The 20,711-nt window shown below is 43.7% G+C and overlaps 1 protein-coding gene across 1 annotated transcript in view; it reads right to left on the bottom strand.

The window, feature by feature from the left end:
* The window catches only part of XDH (xanthine dehydrogenase), an 80,200-nt gene that overhangs the window by 25,587 nt on the left and 33,902 nt on the right, over positions 1–20,711 (bottom strand). The window contains exons 13-24 of the mRNA XM_057301321.1: positions 19,732–19,841; positions 17,022–17,206; positions 15,337–15,511; positions 13,841–13,924; positions 12,210–12,379; positions 10,338–10,461; positions 8,524–8,643; positions 7,944–8,040; positions 6,856–6,980; positions 5,962–6,095; positions 5,444–5,531; positions 4,144–4,230 (exon numbers count right to left, since the gene is read on the bottom strand). Of these exons, the coding sequence (XP_057157304.1) occupies positions 4,144–4,230; positions 5,444–5,531; positions 5,962–6,095; positions 6,856–6,980; positions 7,944–8,040; positions 8,524–8,643; positions 10,338–10,461; positions 12,210–12,379; positions 13,841–13,924; positions 15,337–15,511; positions 17,022–17,206; positions 19,732–19,841 (1,499 nt within the window). The remainder of the gene's footprint in view (positions 1–4,143; positions 4,231–5,443; positions 5,532–5,961; positions 6,096–6,855; positions 6,981–7,943; positions 8,041–8,523; positions 8,644–10,337; positions 10,462–12,209; positions 12,380–13,840; positions 13,925–15,336; positions 15,512–17,021; positions 17,207–19,731; positions 19,842–20,711) is intronic.

Below are 20,711 nucleotides of genomic sequence, written 5' to 3'. Positions count from 1 at the left end.
GGTGAAAGAGAAAATGGTAAGTGGAAAATATGCTTGAGCATTGGAGAATGTGAAAAGGCCACCAGAGAAACTCCTTTAGTTATCACTCAGATGTGCTCTTCCCATTGGCTACCTGCTCCTGATCACCCAAACACCAGTTTTAGAGCACAGGAGCAGTAACCCCCTTTATCTGCAATTTCACTTTCCGTAGTTTGTTAACCAAGGAAGCCTTGGTCCAAACATATTATGTGGAAAATTCCAGAAATAAACAATTTATGTTTTAAATCACAAGTCGGCCGGGCAAGGTGGCTCATGCCTATAATCCCAGCACTTTGGGAGGATGAGGCGGGTGGATCACCCGAGGTCAGAAGTTCGAGACCAGCCTGGCCAACGTGGTGAAACCCCGTCTCTACTAAAAATGCAAAAATTAGCTGGGCGTGGTGGGGCAGGGCGCTTGTAATCCCAGCTACTTGGGAGGCTGAGGCAGGAGAATCACTTGAACCCAGGAGGCGGAGGTTGCAGTGAGCCAAGACTGCACCACTGCACTCCAGCCTGGGTGACAGAGTGAGACTCCATCTCAAAACAAAAAATAAATAAAATAAATCACAAGCTGTCCTGAGTGATGAAATCTGATGATCTCCTGCTCTGTCCTGTGCGGGATGTGAATCATCCCTTTGTCCTGCTTATCCACACTGTGTACTACCTGCCCCTTAGCCGCTTAGTCCCGCCTTGGTTGTCAGATTGAAAAAACATAGTCTATAAAGGGTTCAGTACTATCTGAGGTTTCAGGCACCCACTAGGGTTCTTGGAATGTATCTCCTCCTGCAGATAAGGGAAGATGACTGTATAACGAGGGGTTCAGTACTATCTGAGGTTTCAGGCATCCACTGGGAGTCTTGGAATGTATCTCTTGCAGATAAGGGGAGACTACTGTGTTACATTTCAGCTTTCATAAAACTTTACTAATTTGGATTAAGAACACAAGCCTGATTTAGTAAAAAGTATCCATAAATATTCAGAGGTATAGTTTTGTTTCATCAAGTAAAAAGAGCAACTAATTCCAACTGTTGAAGTAGTAACAAGTAAAGGCTTCACCAGGCTTGCCTTGATGAAGAGTTAAGACATATTTTTAGGTCGACAGCACAAGATTGCTGAATAACTTGTATGCTACAAACACGCTCCTTCCACTCATCATAACAGCCCAACAATCTTTACTATTCCAACTTGCTGAGAACCATGTCAGATGTTGCCTTCAAGAATGAAATGTTTCTCAAAACTGTTCTATCAAATTTAGTAGCTATTGGACATAAAACAGGTAATTATTTCAGACTTTAGCCAGTTTTCATGAAGTATTTATCTCCAGCTTCAGTTTATTCCAACATTTATTTATGAAAGGACAGTTATTAAAATCAGCCATTTCTCAGACTGTAACTTTGAAATCATAAGAAATGGACAATTAAGCTCACTAGTCAAAACCTTGATTCAAGTGATGATCCAATAGCTTATAAATGTCTTCAATAAATGAAGCTTTGAAGCAGAACAAAAAACAGAAAAATCTAAAACCTCTCTATCCCAAGCACCAATAATGGAGGCTAAGCAATTATACCTACAAATCCTTAATGACAGGTCTCTCCTGATGAAAAATCCTGAGATTTAAGCACTGTGACTTACAGAAGGCAGGTTGGCTTAATGAGGAAATTTACTTTCAATAAAAAGACAATCAGCAATATTTTATTTTGGACACTTAGCATTTCACAGATCCTCAATATGTTTTGAGGTAGGTCAAATATTAATAGTGTATTTTACAAACAAAACTCAAGCAGATGCTTTGTTACTTGTCCCAGACCACAGAAGCAGTTCTATCATGGTCAGGAATAATACGGTCTCTCTGATCTTTCAGATTAATCTTTCATGTGTGAATTTAATGGTAATCGCTTGCAAATATTCATGAAAGAAACAAAAGACTAGATATAGAAATTCTACTTTGGGATATTTTAAACTCCTTAAATTTATCCTAGAATGAGTATATACTTGCTCTCGTTACAAATATATATATATATATAACTGATCTTTACAATTACAAAGGAGCACAGGACTGACTATGTTGCTTTTCTGCCTTTTGGGGTGAGTAGAGCAGGAAGATAATCAGCAAGCTTTCCTCAGAGCACTAGGCAGCCTTTAACTGAAGGTGCTATGTTCGAGGCACCATTGACTATGATTTGGGATCACAGGGGAGCAGGTGTGCTAGTGGAACCAGGATTCAGAAAAGATGTCTGGATCCAAAAAGGGGAGGCTCTCTGCAAGTCACAGATGAAGAGAAAAACCATAACATCTCAAGCTACTGATCCTGAGTATCACACTATGGCATTACAACTACTTGTGAGAGGAGCTCCTACAAGAGCAGTAAGCTTGTCCCAGTAAAGCCTATTAAAGTTCTTACTAACTAGATAAGCCACAAGTAAAACTAAATTGGTATTTTATTAAAGTGACATCTATAGAAGCAAATATCTAAACATTTTTAATATGAGTAAGTTTTACCTGTCATGTAAATTCCTCTCATTGTCACAAGCCTAATTCAATTAGCTCGTCATAATTCCTAAAATAATTTACTAAAATTCAGCTCATCTTGACATAGATTCTTGAGCCAGTATTCCAAACTGTTTCATTATAAAGTTCCTTTTATTTAAACAATTGTAGAATATTAGTAATAATAAAGCCCAGCTCTCCCAGTGCCTGCCGGGCCGCCTCCGCCCATGAAAATGCGATCATTTCTTAAAATGTTAAGCTCACCACAGATTCAGCAATTCTATTCCTAGGAATTTACTCAAGAGAAATCAAAATACATGTCTACATAAGGCTAGTATGAGAGTGTTCAGAGCAGTATTATACATAAAAGCAAAAAACTGGAAACAACACAAATGTCCATCAAGTGGTGAATGAGAAACAACATATGGTATATCCCTATGATGGAATATTATTCATCAATGAACAGGAGTGACGTAGTGATACATGCTATAATATAGATGGGCCGGATGCAGTGGTTCACGCCTGTAAACCCAGCACTTTGGGAGGCTGAGGAGGGCTGATTACTTGAAGTCAGGAGTTCGAGACCAGCCTCGTCAACATGGTGAAACCCTGTCTCTACTAAAAATACAAAAATTAGCCAGGCATAGGGGTGCATGCCTGTAATCCCAGCTACTTGGGAGGCTGAGACAGGAGAATCGCTTGAAGCTGGAGGCAGAGGTTGCAGTGAGCCAAGATCGTGCCACTGCACTCCAGCCTGGCGACAGAGTGAGACTCTATCTCAAAAGAAAGAATAATAATAAAAACATAGATGAACCTACAAAACATTATTCTGAGAGAAAGACACCAAACAGAAAAAACTACATAGTGTATGGTTCTATAAAATGACTTGACTACAAGACGGAAAGTAGATTAATGATGACCTGGGCCTATGGAATGGTAATGGGAATGACTACAAATGATGCAAGAGATCATTCTGGGGTGATGGGAGTTCAAACACTGGATTGTGACAGTGGTCTAACAACTCTTGAAATTTACTAACAACCATTAAATTATATACTTCAAATGGATTAACTTTATGGTATGTAAATTATACTTCAATGAAACCATTTTTTAAAAAGCAATTCGAATTATTTAAAATTAAAACACCACAGAAATGTGTAACACAGAAAATGACAGTGTGTACCCCTCTCAATACCATTCCAATCATTGTTAATAATTTGATCATCACTGCTAACAGTTTGGTATATGTTCCTTCAGACACTTTTCCATGCATGTTATATATAGTAATATATATTAGTATTAGTTTATATGTTACTGTATATATATATATATATATATTACTATTCCATGCATATATACACACACACAATGCCACCACACTATACATAAAACATTGTAACTAACTTGCTAGCTTGGCAAATTATCTTGAACAGGAAGGATGGGTTTTTAACCAGAGAAATAATACGATCATCACTGTGCTATAGAGATTAATCGAGGATGGGAAACCTGAAGGTGGGGACCCATTAGGAGACTACTGCAACAGTAGCAAGCAGGGACTGGGGAGGCCTGTGCCTGTGTGGGAACAGGCTGACCTCGAAGTCAGCTCTGGGTGCAGGGGCGGCTGCAGGTCCTACTCACACTCTGAGAGAGATCCTGGGTGTTCCCCACATTGCTGAAGTGATCCACCTCAAGAGCCACAACCATCCCAGTCTTCATGAAGCCAACCTGATAAAAGGAGAAAGGAGAGTGATTTATCCTAAGTCCCGTTTCCCCCACCTCTCTGTCTCTCTCTGATCCTCCCTCCCACTTATGTCACCTGGAGGAAATAAACAGAACACCACATCATCCCATGAAAAAAAGGTGACCTTCAGAAGTCACCAGAAGGTAACAAGTGAAGAAGAGAGGAACTGACCTCTCCCCAGTGGCACACACTTGGCTCCCCACCCCTGGAAGCCCTTGTCCCCACACCCCTTCTTCCTGCTACCGGCACCTGGCTTCTGGTCTAGGAGAGGAGTAAGGAGGTTGGAAAGAGAAGGTTGGTCACGATAGGGCGCGGGGGGAAGTGCAGGGAAGAGAAACTAGGAAAGATACCGGACTGTCTCCTCACAGATTTTGGTCAGAAGACAAAAAAAGTTGCATTTCACAGGAGCACGCAAATCCTTGACCTTATGTACACTGTTAAAATACCCTTTACAGGCTGTTTTACACATATGGAAACTGGGACCCCAAAAGATCAAGGAATCCTCTTCAGGCCCACAAGAATTTGGGGCTAAGAGAAATATAATCCCTTGCTGGGAGTTAAATCATGAAACAAACTCAGAAGAGGTCAAAGTCCATGTTCAAGGCCAATTCATGGAGAGAGAGCTCTCAGGTTTCTAGAGCTAGGCGGAGCCCCATAAGGCTTTGCTGATGTGTACAGGGAAAGGGTGCATTGGTCATCCACAGAAACCCAGAAGAGGGACTGTCCCAGAGAGAAGTGTGGACCATGTCCAACCATGGTCTGGAAAAGTACATACCCATCCTAACATCTTGGGCCTGTCCAGGCCCCTGGGAAGTTTTATTTCTCACAGTAAATTACTAAGCTGTCATTCCAATTTTTACATCAGGCCTGTGATCATGTTAATGTTGGGCTACCAAGCGCGATGGTTTACCCTGAGTCTGCTGGTGAATCATGTTTCTGAGCCTGACCAGACTCAGAACACAGCAAATCCACAGAAGTCATGAATGCCACCCTTGGGAGATGGGGTGCCAGCCTCCCTCAGCACTACCTTTCTGTGTTGCTGTTAGCCTATTTGAATTTCTCTTCTTGCTATATCCTATTTGAACTTCTACAGATAGGCAAAAAGTAAGAGTGCAGCTCAGGATGCCTGGACATTCGGTCCCAGGTTTCCTCACAAAATGGCACATCCCGCCCCAGCACAGCCCCAACATCTAGAACCTTGTATCTGGCCAGGAAGGGATGTCTGCCACCAGTTATCAGCATGTCCTCATCACGGTCCAGCATGCATCGCACAGGGCGGCCGGTCCTGGGGGTTACCGACAGTGTTAGAAGTCTGTGAGCCTTCAACAGCAGCTCAGCCCTGCAAGTCTCAGAATAAAAACAGCCGGGAAGCCATCTTTCCCACCTGCATGCTGAGCAGACCTGTATAGGGCTGCTTTGCCATCTAGGCACTGTGCTAGACAAGGTGGAGAATATAAGGAAGCGAGGTATGTGCTTTCCTTTGGAGAGCTCACAGCCAGTAGGAGAGATCAGACGTGGATACCTGTGCCAGACCACAACGGAACAGCGATGTTACCCTCCCACTATGCCCAAGGGTTCTAAAAACAGAGGGCTGTGAGAATTCAAAGCAGGGGGAAACTAATTCTAACAGGGGGAAGTCCTGAAAACCTTCCTGGCACAGGCAGCCTTATTCTTCTTCCCAGAGCCAGATGGGAGAAACAGGCTTTGGAACTCACTTATATGCAGCCAGGGCCACTGCCGTGGACACCACAGTGCTCCGGGTCTCCTTGCCTCCAAAGCCTCCTCCCATTCTCTTCACTCGAACCACAATCCGGTTTGCTGGAACCCCCAACATTTTTGCAACAAAGCTCTGCGAGGGAAAGACAGAATATTCACACTGAATCCATTACCTGAACTTATTTCAGGCCTGAGGCAGAGCCTGTCCAATATGCATGGACCTAATTACTGCTGCGAATTCTGAAACTCCTTGATTGAAAATCCCATGCAGCTTTGTGGTTAGTGATGCTGGGGCCTGCCAGACTGAATTCAGCATTGGTTTTTAACCAGAGGGCAAGCAGTTGGTCACAGAATACTTTTAGAAACTTATTCTGTCTGACCAGGTGACCAGCGTCTGGTAGATCATGAGAGTAGGACCAGCTGCCGAAAACACTGGCAACCGCTGTCACATTACAGGCAGTAGAGAAACAAAGAATATTTGAGCTGCTGTAGATAATTTAGTGGTCCCTGTGGCTATGACTTAATCCAACACCTTCATTTTACATATGAGGAAACTGAGGCAGGATATGACTTGACCGAGGCCATAGGCACTGAAATGATAACAGCCAACATGTACCAAACTCTAGTCTAAATATTAAAACTCATCTAATAATTATGACAACCCACCCAGGCCCCATTTTATAAATGAGAAAACTGAGGCTGAGAAAGGTTATGGAACAAGGTCAGTGATACCAGCTTGTTGGTGAAAGAGTCTGGCTCCAGGACTATGACACTCGAGTACCCTCTGGACCAGCCCACATCTCCCTCTTCCCGTTTCCCACATGGCCCTCCTGGTCTGCTAGGAGCTCCCCGCTACCCTGACAGCCCCTTGAGCTGACCCAAAAGGCATCTACCTGGGTCTTCATGGTGTTCTGTGTAGACACAAAGAGCTCCATCTCCCCTGCCTCGCCTTTTGGAACAGCAATGGTGCAGTGAGTCTCCAGGTAGAAGTGCTCTTGGCCACCGATGTATATCTCCCCTGAGGAAGCAGTGAGATCCCTCACAGTGAGCCCGGTGCTGCAGAAGGGGCCAGCTTGCCTAAGGAGAGAGTATACTCTGCCAAGTGGCCTGGGCAGGAAGCAACTGATCACAGGGCTACCTGAGGGGTAACCTCAAGGTTTCCCACTTGGGGTGGAAAAGGATCCCAAAGTCTTAGGTATCTGGGAGCTGAGTGCTCCAGCCTCATCCCCACCCCCACAACAAAGAAAGAACGACACTGAAATGCATCCAGTCCAAAGTTCTCTTCTCACTGCAGCTTATGGAAATCAAGGATTTCAAAAACTGTCATTGTAAAATTTTGGAAAAAGTAAAGCAGGGATTAATAGATGTGATTGAAACACTGAAAACCAGAGCATGTTCCAGAACCTAAGCTACCAGGCCTGGTGGACAGTCGGCTTCATACCAGGCTTGGTGGAGAGTTGGCTTCATAGTGACTTTGCAAAGCACAACAGCCAATGTAAAAAACAGTTCCAAAACAGGTAGTCAGCTGTGTTGTCCTGGGGTGGAAGCAATGGATTGGATTTCACAGTGTCAGAGACAGAGGTGGAGGGAGAGCAGGGCAAAGGGAAGAGGAGGGAGGATGCTAGTTGAAGATGCGTAAGGACTGCCTTCAGGTAGGGGGAGGATGAGAATTTATGCGGTTAGAGGCCTAGCAGACCTAAGGCTGTCAGGCATATGTGGCTGTTATCATCCCTAGATGGTCTTCCAGATCAGAATACTCTAGAATCATTAGGTCCAGCCTAGAGACAGGAGAGTAGAGATTAAGATAACTGAAGCTCTTTCCCAGCCAACTGTCTACTATTTTGCTACAAACGTAAGAGGGAATCTTCTGTCAGGAAATGTCTGGAAATCACTTCCCTGCTTAAGGTTCAATGCATATCTCTTGAATTTAATTTGCAAACCAGGGCCACCCCATTCCCACTGCGGCATGGAGCAGCTCTACCTGACACAACATTATCTGCTTCGGAAAACCCCTTCTTTAGGTCCCCTTTCTCGATCTTCAGCTCAGGTCCATAAAAGGAGTTGTTCTTTATAGCATCCTGAGGATCACAAAGAAGTTTCAGAAATGTGGCTTTTAGCAGGGAGGGAAAGATAGCTTCTGATTAGGGAAAGAGAAGCTCTCTGAATTGTTGACTCTCTCTTTCCATAAATGAATCTCTATATGCTTCACAGACAGACTTGAAGTAAGCTCTACTGTAGCCCAGAGAATCATATTCCTCCATTTCCTCAGCTGTAGGTGGACAACCCTGGACCTCGAGGAAAAGCAAAGAATACCACAAGGACCAGATGGAGGTAAAATTTTGAGAAGGAGGAGTTCAGTTTGGCTGTTGTTAGTGGACTGGGCATAAGATCATAAAGGGGAAGGTTTCATGGGACCCCAAATCCCAGGGTTGAAAGGGATTTAAAAACCCATCTAGTCAAATCCCTACCTGCTGCTCAAATCCCCTCTAGGGGATCCTAATACATGCACATCCAGGGACGGGGAGCTCACTCCTCTACACAGGCAGCCCATTCTCAGTTACCTCAATTGTGATAATGGCTGGTAGTTCTTCATAGGTGATTTTCACACCTTGGGCTGCTCTCTGTGTGTGTTCCGGGGTGTCAGCAACCACAGCACCAATGATATGCCCAACACAAGTAACCTAGTAGCAGAGACAGACTGTTAAAGAACGCAACCAGGCTCATGGTGAAACAAATTATTTTTGGATTGTTCAAAAAGCCAAAAGAAGTCCCTGCCCTCACAATCAAAGCACACTTTAGGAATGCCCTGGGGCCTCTTAATTTCCTTATCCTACTGATTGAGGATCACTAGGATCAAGATGGCAAACACATTTCATCTCAAGGGCCAATTCTGAGTATTTAGTACTGGCAGACTATTGAGAAGCTGAACCAGATAGAATGTGGCAATTGATTCCTTGTTTGCCATGAGCAGAAAGGGGGATATGGCACCAGGAAGTGCATTTGTCAATTCGGATTCACTCCAACACCATTGGTCTTCCTATGGAGACTCAGAAGGCAAGGCCGCATTTGGCTAGTTACTATTGACAGATCATGACTAACCTTAGGCCCTGACCCCCAGTTTTATTTTCTTTTCACCACACCACTCTCTTTTATGTTCTATTTCCCAGATTTATACCAAAAGCTTCTCAAAGGCTGTAAAGGCTGTAAGCATCAATATAAGGCCTGTAAGACACGTACTTACAAGACATGATACTTTAAGTATCATGTCTTATACTTCAACTAATACCCAAAAGCAGTAGCTCTCAAATACTGGTTCTTAGACTTGATGACCCATGAAAATATTTTTAAAAATTTATATGATAATGATTGTTGTTTTATTTTGTTTAATAATTCAGTTTCATAAAAGCTTAATGGATCTCCTTCAGAGATAATTTTCATCCAACATCCCCGAAAAAGTAAACAACAAAAAATTTTTGTCCAACACATCACTTTAGAAGACGAGGTTTCTGACAATAGGAACCAACAATTAGCATGCATGTCTCTGATAATTATCTCTTGTGGCCCAAATAAGCTATTGACTTAGTTGGTTAGTGCAATGGTGGTTAAATCTGGCTGTTGGTTATTGCAACGGTGGTTAAATCTGGCTGACTTTCACTAGCCATAATGCTAGCACTGCTCTGAGAAGCTCTTAAAGTATGTAAAGCAATTTGTTCTTCTATGAAATGCTCTCCTCATGGAGTCTTTGTTCTCATATTTTTAGTTTTTTGTTATCTCCTTCACTTTTACGTCAATAATAAGATGAATTCACTCTTCAGAAGTACCCACGCATGTCTAATTTGCAACATTTGATGTCTATTGGAATTACAAAATGACTGTCGAGAACTATCTTATGAGTAAAATATAAGGACTTTTGTAGCAGCTGTCTTAAACATTTGAAAAATTTTGTTTGTTGTTGCAGAATTCCATATAGTTGAAATCAATAGATAAACTTTCATGTAAGTGAATTACCAATTCACGTAGTGGTGGTATTGTGATTTCTAGTTAGTGTATTAAATGTATTCTTATTTTATTTTAATTAAAGAGCTTACTGTTGTCCCTTAAGAACCCAATTGTTAGTTCAAATGCAATCACCAGTGTTGTTTTACTGCCACTTTGGCATAGAGACATCCTGCCATGTACAAAGAGCAGCCATCAATTAAATAAACAAGTAACATATTCTATCTTTTTGGATTGTCCTGAATATGGGCCAACTGGATGATGGCCACAATCCATGCAAATGTATAACCTTTCCAGATCAGGAGTTTGGAGCAATGTACACAAATTAAAACTTCAATACTTATTCAATTTACTTCATATAAAAAAATCCAAGACTTACCTTATCCTTCGCAAAGACTGTCTCATCATTACAAATTCCAGTTATGTTACTCCCAGGAACATCATCAGCGGAAATGAAACAAACAAACCCTGGCACCTTCTTAGCTTCTGATGTATCTATGGACCTGCAAGAATGAGTGGTGTGAGGGGCCAGGTCAGCAAGCTGGGGCAGGGGACCCATCACCTGGTTGGACAACCTTGTTCTTATTTTGATTGGCTTGGCTCCATCCTAATTCCTCGATTCTCTGCTTCTTTTCTATTAGATTCTAATTCAATTATATTCTATTCTGCAAATGTTGATTAAATCCTCACCATGTTCAGGCCACTATGATGAATGTTGCTGGGGATATAAAGTGAATAAGCCAGCCAGGCACAGTGGCTCATGCCTATAATCCCAGCACCTTGGCAGGTCAAGGTGGGAGGATCACTTGAGCCCAGGAGTTTAAGACCAGCCTGGGCAACATAGCAAGATCCTGTCTCCATTTAAAAATAAATAAAGTGAATAAGGCAGGCCAGGCCTCTTTGGATGTTACATGATGCCCTGTCTGGTCTCCAAGTACAAGCAAGCCATATCAGAATGAACAGCACTTACTCTGGAGCGCTCTGGCTCATGCACACATCACACCTAACTCCCTTCCAAAATCAGCACACGGAGCCCGGCTGTGCCACTGATCCAATGGCCCTGAACAGCTTCATAAAGCTGGATTTGTCTCCCCACATTCATTGTGCTATCCCAGCATGACAGGGCATCCTACCATAATTAGGCAACACGAACCTCAAAGGGAGAATGCCTGACTATATGATCAAGGATAACAGTCTCAACTATGTACTCATCACACTGGCACATGCCCCCATGGGGAAATAGGGCAACACATTTCAGGGAAAGGTATGTAAACTGCCCTGAAGTACTAACCATCATCCAAATGCTTAATCCTCACAAGAAACCCTGAAAGTACTTATCCTAATTCCCATTTTATGTTTGGGGAAACTCAGACTCAAGGAAGTTAGGTAGTTTTTCCAAAGTCACTAAGCCAGAAAGCAGCGTGACTGGGATTATTGGAACTGAGGTTAAGTTAGGAGAGTTAAGCTCTGTCCTGCCAAACCCACTTCCAAGTGTGTGCAGCCCGGGAAGGCCCCAACTGTTGCAGTTACAACAATGTCAACCCCCTCATCCTCTTCCATCCATTCACACATTGCTTGGATGGAGGTGGTTTGAGTGTAGACAATGTGAGTTATGGTATTGTCAATATGGGCTCAAGACAAGGAACAAAAGGGAAAGAATGTATCCTATAGCTGCCAACCATAGGAACTTAAACACTTTTTTTTTGTTTTCAGGGACCTGGACAAGTTTATTTATCTGTTAGATTTCAGCTGTGCCTGGTTCACCATTCCTGGAGGGAGCCTGTCTCCAAACTAGGAGCAGCAGCAGAGAAAAGACCAATGATAAGGAAACCTGATTCCTATTCCACACAGTGGGCCCAGGGAAGGGCTTTTCCTAGCTGATCTGCTCAGCAGGGTATGTGTCTAACGCCCACCAGGAAGTGAAGTTCACACTCTCTGGCTTGAACATCCTGAGGCAGCACAACACAGTTGCTCACGTTGCTTGGCTTCAAATTCCAACTCTGCCACTTACCAACTGTGTGGCCTGGGGCAAGTAACATACCCTGCTTGTGCCTTAGTTTCCTCATCTGGAACAGAGAGATAATAATAGGACCTGCCTATAAGGTCTTCCCCTCTCTCTAGCCTGGGAGGTCCTGGAGGCACCTCATTATCTTTGCATCTCCATGGCCTAGCAGGGTGAGAGAAGTCTCCTGGGTACTCCCAGTGGCCCCCTCACAGCATTCCACCAGCTCCTCCTGGCGGTGACACTCACTTGATCTTGGCGTGGGCCCGGGTGCTGGTGACCAGCCGGAGAGACAGCTCATTCCCGTAGCGAGGAATGTCGTCACAGTACACGGCCTCACCAGAGGCCTGCATGTCCGCTGCCAGGTGGGGCAGGGGACGGCCCACCATGTCCTCCTCAGACTGACCCTTGGGCACCTCCTGGAATGACAGGGTCATCAATCAGGGTGAGCTGCCAAGGACACTGCCCTTCTACGGGCCCAGGGGACACTGGTGAGCTTCAGACTACATGGCAAAGGACACCAAGGGGTAAGAATAAAGAATTCAGAGGGGCGTGGGGCAAAGGGAACAGGAAGGTGCATAAGTGATAGCAAGGATGGTCCTAGTGTTGTTATATAAAAGAACAACAAGAAAAAGAAGAACCTACATTTCCACTAACTGGGGATTGGGTAAATAAATTATGCAGCCCCATGTAACACAATAGTATGCAACCATTAAAACATACTTTTGAAGAACTTTAACTAGAAGGATTGTTCATGCAAGCATAAAAACATGACGCAAAACATTTGTGTTTGTGTTTGACAATAATTCAAATTATGTAGGAAAAGATAATATATGCTATAAATATAGTATATACATGTACATATACACATAGGAAATAATGAAAAGAATTAAACAAAAATATAATAATAATTTGCTCTTGGAGGTGGACTTTTTGGTGATTTTTATTTTCTTCTTTATGCTTTTCTGTATTTTCTAAAATGTTTTAAATTATTGGTTTCATAATAAAGTTCTGTTTTTGTTTTACAAAGTAATCATAACAATGGCTAATGTTTATTGAGTGTTTCACCATATCCCAGGGACCATCTAAGCAATTTACTTTTATTAACACATTTAATCCTCAAAACCATCTTATGAAACAGGTATGTGATTATCCACATTTGCAGGTGGGTATAATTAACTTGCTTAAGAGGCACACAAGGGAATAAGTAAGTTGTTCAAGGTTGCACAATTATGAAATGGCAGAGTGTGGATACAAATTCAGGCAGTCAGGTTCCAGAGTTCATGCCTGGGACAACTACACTCTAGTGTGCAGGGGGCAGTAAATTGTGGCATGGGGGCCAACACAGGCCCACTGCCTGTTTTTGTAAATAAAGTTTTATTGGAAGGCAACACACTCATTCATTCCTGTTTCTCCTGTGGCTGCTTTTGTGCTACAATGACAGAGTTGAGAAGTTGCAATAGAAGCCATCTGGCCCACAAAATCTAAAATGTTTTCAGGAAAAGTTTGCTGACCCTTTACGTAGCACCTCTCAAAAAGCTGGAGCAGATAGATGGTTTGTTTGTTTGTTTGTTTTAGTATGCTCAAGAAGACGTCTGGCTTTGCACATTATCCATCACGTAAAAAAAAAAAAATCTGTAAGGAAGAGGGGCAGCTAAGAGTTTAATCCCAAAGAGAGAAATTTAGGCAAACAAGGGAGAATTAGTGACATTAACATCTATACGATTCCCATTTTCTTCACTGGGTATTTACGCACAAGAGTAAGGAGCTTTATGCACCTATATACAATTCAAGTTAGTCATTAGCCGATGGTCAGCCACTAGCCAACTCATGTGGCCTGCAAAGTCCCCTGATATTAGCCATACACTGACTGTACTCACTTGGAAGAGCTGGACATCGGCTGGGGGGTCTTTGTGAAACAGTAAAGTTGCACTGGCGAAAGTGGGGTCCAGTTTACCACACTTCTGTGGAGACAAGATAACAGAGGTGACCAGGATTATATTTCAATAACTGATTCCTTCGTTGCTTGTCCATAAAAATGACCAAACTGATAACTGATCCCCTTGTCTCTTCACTTCATACCCCTTTGAGTGCTGGCTGGATCTCTCAGCATCCAAACATGGGCTCTGAGAGCTCAGAATTTAAGAGCAGCCTCAGCTTCACTGCTAGCCCCCCAGTGTACCCTGTAGACTGAATGGTCTGTACTTTCTCCAACACACCAAACTCTTTCCCTTCTTCTTGCATTTATGCCTGCTGCTGTCTCTGTTGGGAATATCCTTCTCCTCCTTCCTTGCCCTCCTCAATTCCGTGGGAAGCATTTAATGATATGGAAAATGTTCACAATATAATCCCAATGGAAGCAAAGGGGGATTTAAAGCACTATATGCAGTGTGGTCCCAAGTCTATTTAGAAAATAATATATCCACATCAAAAGATAGGAAGATGACAGATATTGATAGATGGATGGAAGGACAGATAGAAACAGAGAGAGAGAGAGATGGGGAGACAAACAGTATGACAGATAGATGGACAGATAAATGCAGGAAAAAAGATCAGAGGAAATAACCAAAATACTTAGCAGTGGTTTTCTCTGGGATTTGAGAGTAAGAGTAATTTTAGGTTTTCTTTATCCAATCCTGTATTTTTAAAGTTTTTTTTTTTAAAGAAGGATTTATCTCTGCTGTCCCTGCATCAGTGACATCCTCTCTGCTTTGGGCTCCCTCCACACTCCATCTCCGCAGTTGTCTCCCAAGTGTGGCCTTTATTGTCCATGTTCTCCCCGACACTGAGCTGCCCCCTAGCACCTCATGCAACCTGGCATAGGATAGGTGCAAAATAAATTCTTGGTGAACAAATCTCAGGAGCTGGGCCCCACCTCAGCCTGCACTCTCTCTTGAAGACACATCCTATGCATTCCACAGCCTCCTGGCTATTGCAGCCCCACCTGACATTCCCATTCCACCCTACGTACTCATCACACTCTGCATTCCCTTTCTTTTTTTCCTTTCTTTCTTTCTTTTTTCTTTTTTTTTTTTTTTTGAGACAGAGTTTCGCTCTTGTAGCCCAGGCTGGAGTGCAATGGCATGATCTTGGCTCACTGCAACCTCCACCTCCCGAGTTCAAGCGATTCTCCTGCCTCAGCTTCCCACGTAGCTGAGATTACAGGGCAAGAACCTGTGTTGCCAAAGCCCAGCCCAGCACTCTGCCTCTAAGCCAGCTGGTCACTCCCATTTCCATGATTCTTGTGCTGTGACCCTGGTCCCTGCTATTCTGCCCTCAGATGTCCAGAGGAGAGGAGCAAGTTTACTACCCAGACCAACTTCTTATATCCCCAAACATGCTACAGAGAGCCTGTGCCTGGCCAGGCCCCACTCACGTCTTCCAGGTTCTCTTGGCCCAGCTTCTGAAGGACTGTCAGGTAGAACTTGAAGAAGAAGCTGAGGGTGAGGGTGCACCGGAAGTCCACCATGCCGCCAGGGGCATCGGGAGGCAGATGCAGCTCCTCTGCCAGTCCTGCACACACGTCCTGCAGCAGCTCCTCCTTCCAGAGCCTGCCAGAGAGCAGGGCGTGGGACAGCGCTCCTGCCCAGCCCTCCAGACCCCTTTGTGTAGAGCTGTGTGCCCAGGGCCTCGGAGCTGTACAAAGCTTGGTTCAAAATTTGGCTTGGATACTTAGAGTTGGGTGACTTTAGGCAATTTTAATTAACCTCATTGAGCCTGTTTCCTCATCTTCAAAAACAGATACAATTTTAAAAGACCACCAAAATAATAACAGTTAAAATCTATCAGGTCCTCACAATGTGCCAGGCAACATCTTAAGTGTTTTATATGAATTCTCACTTTTAATTTAAATTTTAAAATGTAGTAAGGAAAATTCCTACACCCATTTACCAATGAGAAAACTGAGGCACATGGAGATTAAGTAACTTAACTTATGTTATCTATTTGGTAAATGACAAAGCCAGGAATTTCAGAACCAAGGAACCAAACTCCAAGTTAAGCTTTATTGATCCTATGTGGGTGCTGTAAGGATTTCCTAGGATAATGCTAGTGAAGTGTTTGGTACAATTTCTGTTATATAATAACCATAGAAATAGTAATAGTAGTAGCAGTAGTACTAATCACAGCCATAGTGGTAGCAATAGTAGTAATAACAGAGCAGTAGTAGTAGCATCAGCATCAATACTACTAGTAATAATACTAGCAACAGCAGTAATAGTTGCAGTAGTGGTAACAAGATAGATAGTAGTAGTAGAAGTAGTAATAGTTATAGAAGCAGTTGTAATAGAATCAACAGCAACAGTAGTAATAATAGTAGTAACAGAAGCAATGCCAAAAAGTAGCAGTCATAGCACCAGCAGCATCAATAACAGCAGTAATACTACTGTTAGCAGTAATAGTAGCAGCAGCAATACTAGTAGCAATAGTAATAGTAGTAGTAGTAGCAGTAACAGTAGTAGTAGTAGTAGTAATTTCAGTAGCAATAATATTAGAAGCAGTAATGTTATTAGTAAAATACTAGCATAACAGCAGTAATAGTAGTAGTAGTACCAATAGAGTAAGTAGTAGAAGAGGCAGCAGTAGTATTAGCAATAGTAATAGTAATAACAGCAATAATACTAATCATAATAGTGACAGTAGGAATTGCAGCAGTGATCATAGCTGCAGTGATAGTAGTAGCAACAGTAGTCATAGTAATAGCAATAATGAGTAACAGTAGTAATTTTAGTAGAAGCAGCTGGAGTAGTAGCAATCATAATATTAATTATAGTTGCAATAATAGTAACAATAGTAACAATAGTAGTAGCAGCAATGGTAATAGCATAGCAGTGGCAATACTCCTAGTAGTAATACTAGTAGTAGTATCGGTAATAGTAGTAGTAGCAACGGTGGTTATAGTACAAGTAGAAGTGGTAGCAGTAGTAGCAGCAGTAGCAGTAGTTATGGTAGTAGTAGCAGCAATAGTAATACTACTGGTAGTCATAGTAGCAGCAGCAGTAACAATGATACTATTAGTAGCAGCAACATTAGCAGCAGTTTCATTCTGCTGTTAGCTCTTACTTGGAAAGCTGCCTCTGAGTGGTCTTGAGGGCTGAGATGGTTCTGTTGGCCATTCCACCATAGCAAAGGGCCAGCTCCTGTACCTCTGTGGTTCCTGGCTTGAATAAAACTCTCATGCCACTGGTTACCTTGGCAATGTCATCTTCTCTCCGGGAGGCCTGCTTGAATGCTGAGAAATACTCCTCCTAAAAGAGATCAGGAAGGTGCCTGTTTTCCACCTTGCTCTGCAGGGGCTGCAAATGGCAGACCCAAACCACAGGGCTATGAGGTGAGGTGAGGGGATAATACCATCACACATCAGTGGGTGAACTGGCCCCAGGAATCAAAGATCAAATGTAACTGATTACCACCTGTTTAGGAGAGGTTCCAGATAACATTCCCAGAAGCTGAAAAAAAAAAAAAAAAACAGGATTTCTCCCTGCTAGTCAGAAAAGCTGAGGGTCAGGGACAAAGTAGAACTGGGTGGTCTCCATTGAACAACAGCTGCAGAGGAAGAAGGGTGCTTTCACAAAGGCTCCTTAGAGACCCCTCATCCCCCTTACCTTCCCTACCCTGGTGCCCACTATCAGTGCCCACCCAGCCTCTCTGGGGACTGAGGCTGTTTGGCCTTTGGCATCCTCTGTTTGTGGCCTCCACAGTGCCCTCTCTAACCTGCCTCTCCCACCAGTCTGTTGGCATCGTTCAGAAATCTTGGTGAAAGAACTCGGGCACAGTGGCTCATGTCTGTAATCCCAGAGGCCTAGGCGGGAGGAGTACTTAAAGCCAAATGTTCAAGACCAGCCTAGGCAACATAGTGAGGCCCTATCTCTACAAAAAAAAAAAAAAAGTAGCCAGGTGTGGTGGTGCACACCTGTGGTCTCGGCTACTTGGGAGGGTGAAGTGAGAGGATCACTTGAGCCTGGGACATTGAGGCCACAGTGAGCCGTGATAATGCCACTACACTCCAGCCTGGGCCAGCAGGCAGAGTGAGAATCTGTCTCAAAAAAAAGAGAAGAAAGAGAGAAAGAGAGGAAAGAAAGAAAGAAAGAAAGAAAGAAAGAAAGAAAGAAAGAAAGAAAGAAAGAAAGAAAGAGAAAAGAAAGAGGAAGAAAGCAACCAAGAAAGAAAAGCAAGAAAGCAAGCAAGAAAGAAAATATCACTATCACACTATGAAACAATCACTGCCCTTGTGCTTTAAACACATTTTCCTTCCTGGGTTCGAGCCAGGATCTTTCTTTAAGGATAGGAGGAGAGCATGAGCTATTTTCCAGGAAAGAGCCACCTGACTTCAAGCCCTTTCTGTGTCAGGTTCCTTTTGAGGTCTGTACTCACTCTGGCACCACAAATTCTGATGAACACCAAAATTAGCAGCACACACTTTTCCCTGAAGAAGCCATGGAGCCCGCTCCTGATGATAAAGCTAGCTCAGCTTGCATGTCATGTGTGGCTCTGGGGCACTGAGCCCAGAGTTTGACCTTTGTTCTGGAACAGAGGTCCCAGGTGCTCACTCCCAGGACTGTGCCCGTCCACGGGGACATTCTCGCTGGGGTACAGTGAACTGTCAGTGTCAGGTTGACAATATCCTTTCCTGAGAGTTTCTAATTCTGGGTATTAAAATCTCCTTTCTTTCATGGAAGGATGTGTTTTGTTAATGACCATACCTGGCAAATAAAAACTGAATAGAGCTACACCTGTTTCCTCCCCACTTTCATCACTCATAATTAAAAAAAAAAAAAGTTTACTGAACTGTGAAATTCAAAACTCTGGGAATCACTGCTCAAAATGGTCTATACAGACAAGCTAGAAAACCATTAAGAAACCACCTCAGGGATATAAATGCTCTAATTTAATTAGCATTCTCATTAAGGAGGTCAAAATTACCAAGGGCAAAACATGCCTTAGAACACTCACTAAAGCTCCAGCTGTGGGAAACCTTCACACTCTCTCTGACAGCGGCTCCCCAAGCCTCTCCCAGATGCCTTTTCTGACAGGCCCTTTTGGATGTGTTCTGAGCTGGTAGCTGCTAAGGGAGGAAAGACCCACACCAGGTCAAGACATCACAGGGCCCAGGGAACAAAGAGTAAGGCAGCCAGTGGTGCCCAGACCTGCCCCAACAGGCCAGAAGAGCCACTCATGAAGCAGGAATCCATCCGCACCAATCCACAGCGAGGTCAGTGAAGCAACACCTCGTCAAGCCTAAGGTCAGCGTATGAGGGTCTGAGCCACAGGCAGCTTCTTCACGCAGCACATGAACCCCACATTCTTTACCACGGGAAAGCAAATTTCCTCTGACATGGGCAGGAATCCTCGACACCTAGATGTGTTCTTGGAATTCTGTTCTTAGCTGCTGGTCATCTCCACTGGCTTCTAGGCATCACCAGGAACCTTATGAATTGTTTATTTTCAGTCCTCACAATAACCCGTATAGTGACATGGTGCCCATTTTACGGATGAGGGAATTGGGGCTCAGAAAGGTGAAATGGCTCACTCAGGACCAAGTTTCTAGCTATCTGGTTCCACAGTCCATGCCATGTGGACTCCTATCCTGCAACTTCTCATTGTCCAGAAAGGAGTATGGTTGGTTCAACAGAGGCAAAGTTCAGAGAGAAAAATCAATGTAAAGGTTGAGAGATGCTCAAGTTGGTCCCTGAAGCATATTCTGATCTCTTTGTCTAGAGCCTGGCAATAGGACTTATTTGAGCAGAGCCTGGAACCACTTCCAACATCTCACCTCCCTGCTGTAGGGTATCTCTATGGAGAGCAGTATCTCCTCCGGGCTCAGCAGGGTCTTTCTGTAGCCAGGGAAGAAGGTGTGGTCCATCTGGACAGTTCTCCTGGTGCCTGTACAGAAGCAAGATGAAGAGGAGCCAACGTGAGGGAAAGGCTGGGAACCCCCCATGGGGAGAAAGGATAACCATCAGTGGGATTCTTCATGCTGGTCTCCAATGCCCACAGTCAGAGCAAATGACTGGCACAATTGGGGCCAAATCCTCTATCTGAAATCCTTAAGCATCCTTAAGCAATGGTGTGCTGGTGAATCTTTAACAACCAGTTCCGTGTAGGGGGAAAAGCCTTAGTTTATAGCATTTGCCAATTTCTGTGGTGTAAATACTTCCAATAGCCAATTTCAGGCCACCAAAGTTGCATCACTGAATGTGAAGCTGGGAAGAAGGGAGGAAAGAGTTAGCACAGCAACCCGGACTGCTGTCCTCTGTAGGGGTTGCTTACAAGGCTGGCCCTTGGGAACTTGTACTTCAGAAGGGTTCCCAGTGCTCCATGATGGAGCAGCTCACTGTGCCTAAATTATCTGTACAAACAATAGTTTATGCTGAACCCCTGCTTTCCTTCTGGGAGTCCAGACTTTAGGCACATGCTAGTAGAGGCTGCCTATGTGACGAGCTCCCAAGAAAACCTCAGTCGCTGAGCCTCTAACAAGCTTTCCTGGTAGGCAAGGCATCACTTGTGTTGTCACAACTTATTGCTGGAGGAATTAAGCATGCACTGTGTGGCTCCACTGGGAGAAGTCTCTGGAAGATTGGACCTGGTTCCTCCAGACTTTGCTCCCATGTATCTTTTCCCTTTGCTGATTTTGCATCCTCCTGCTATAATAAGTCATAGCCAGGAATATGATGGCATGCTGAATCCTCTCAATGAATATCAGAGCCGGGGTGGTCTTGGGGACCCTCTGACAAGGCAGAGATGCACAGGAGC

This window comes from Pan paniscus, chromosome 12, assembly GCF_029289425.2.
Source record: "Pan paniscus chromosome 12, NHGRI_mPanPan1-v2.0_pri, whole genome shotgun sequence".
NCBI classification, from domain to species: domain Eukaryota; kingdom Metazoa; phylum Chordata; class Mammalia; order Primates; family Hominidae; genus Pan; species Pan paniscus.
Note: the sequence above shows the minus strand (reverse complement) of the source record. Positions and strands in the feature narration are given on the sequence as shown.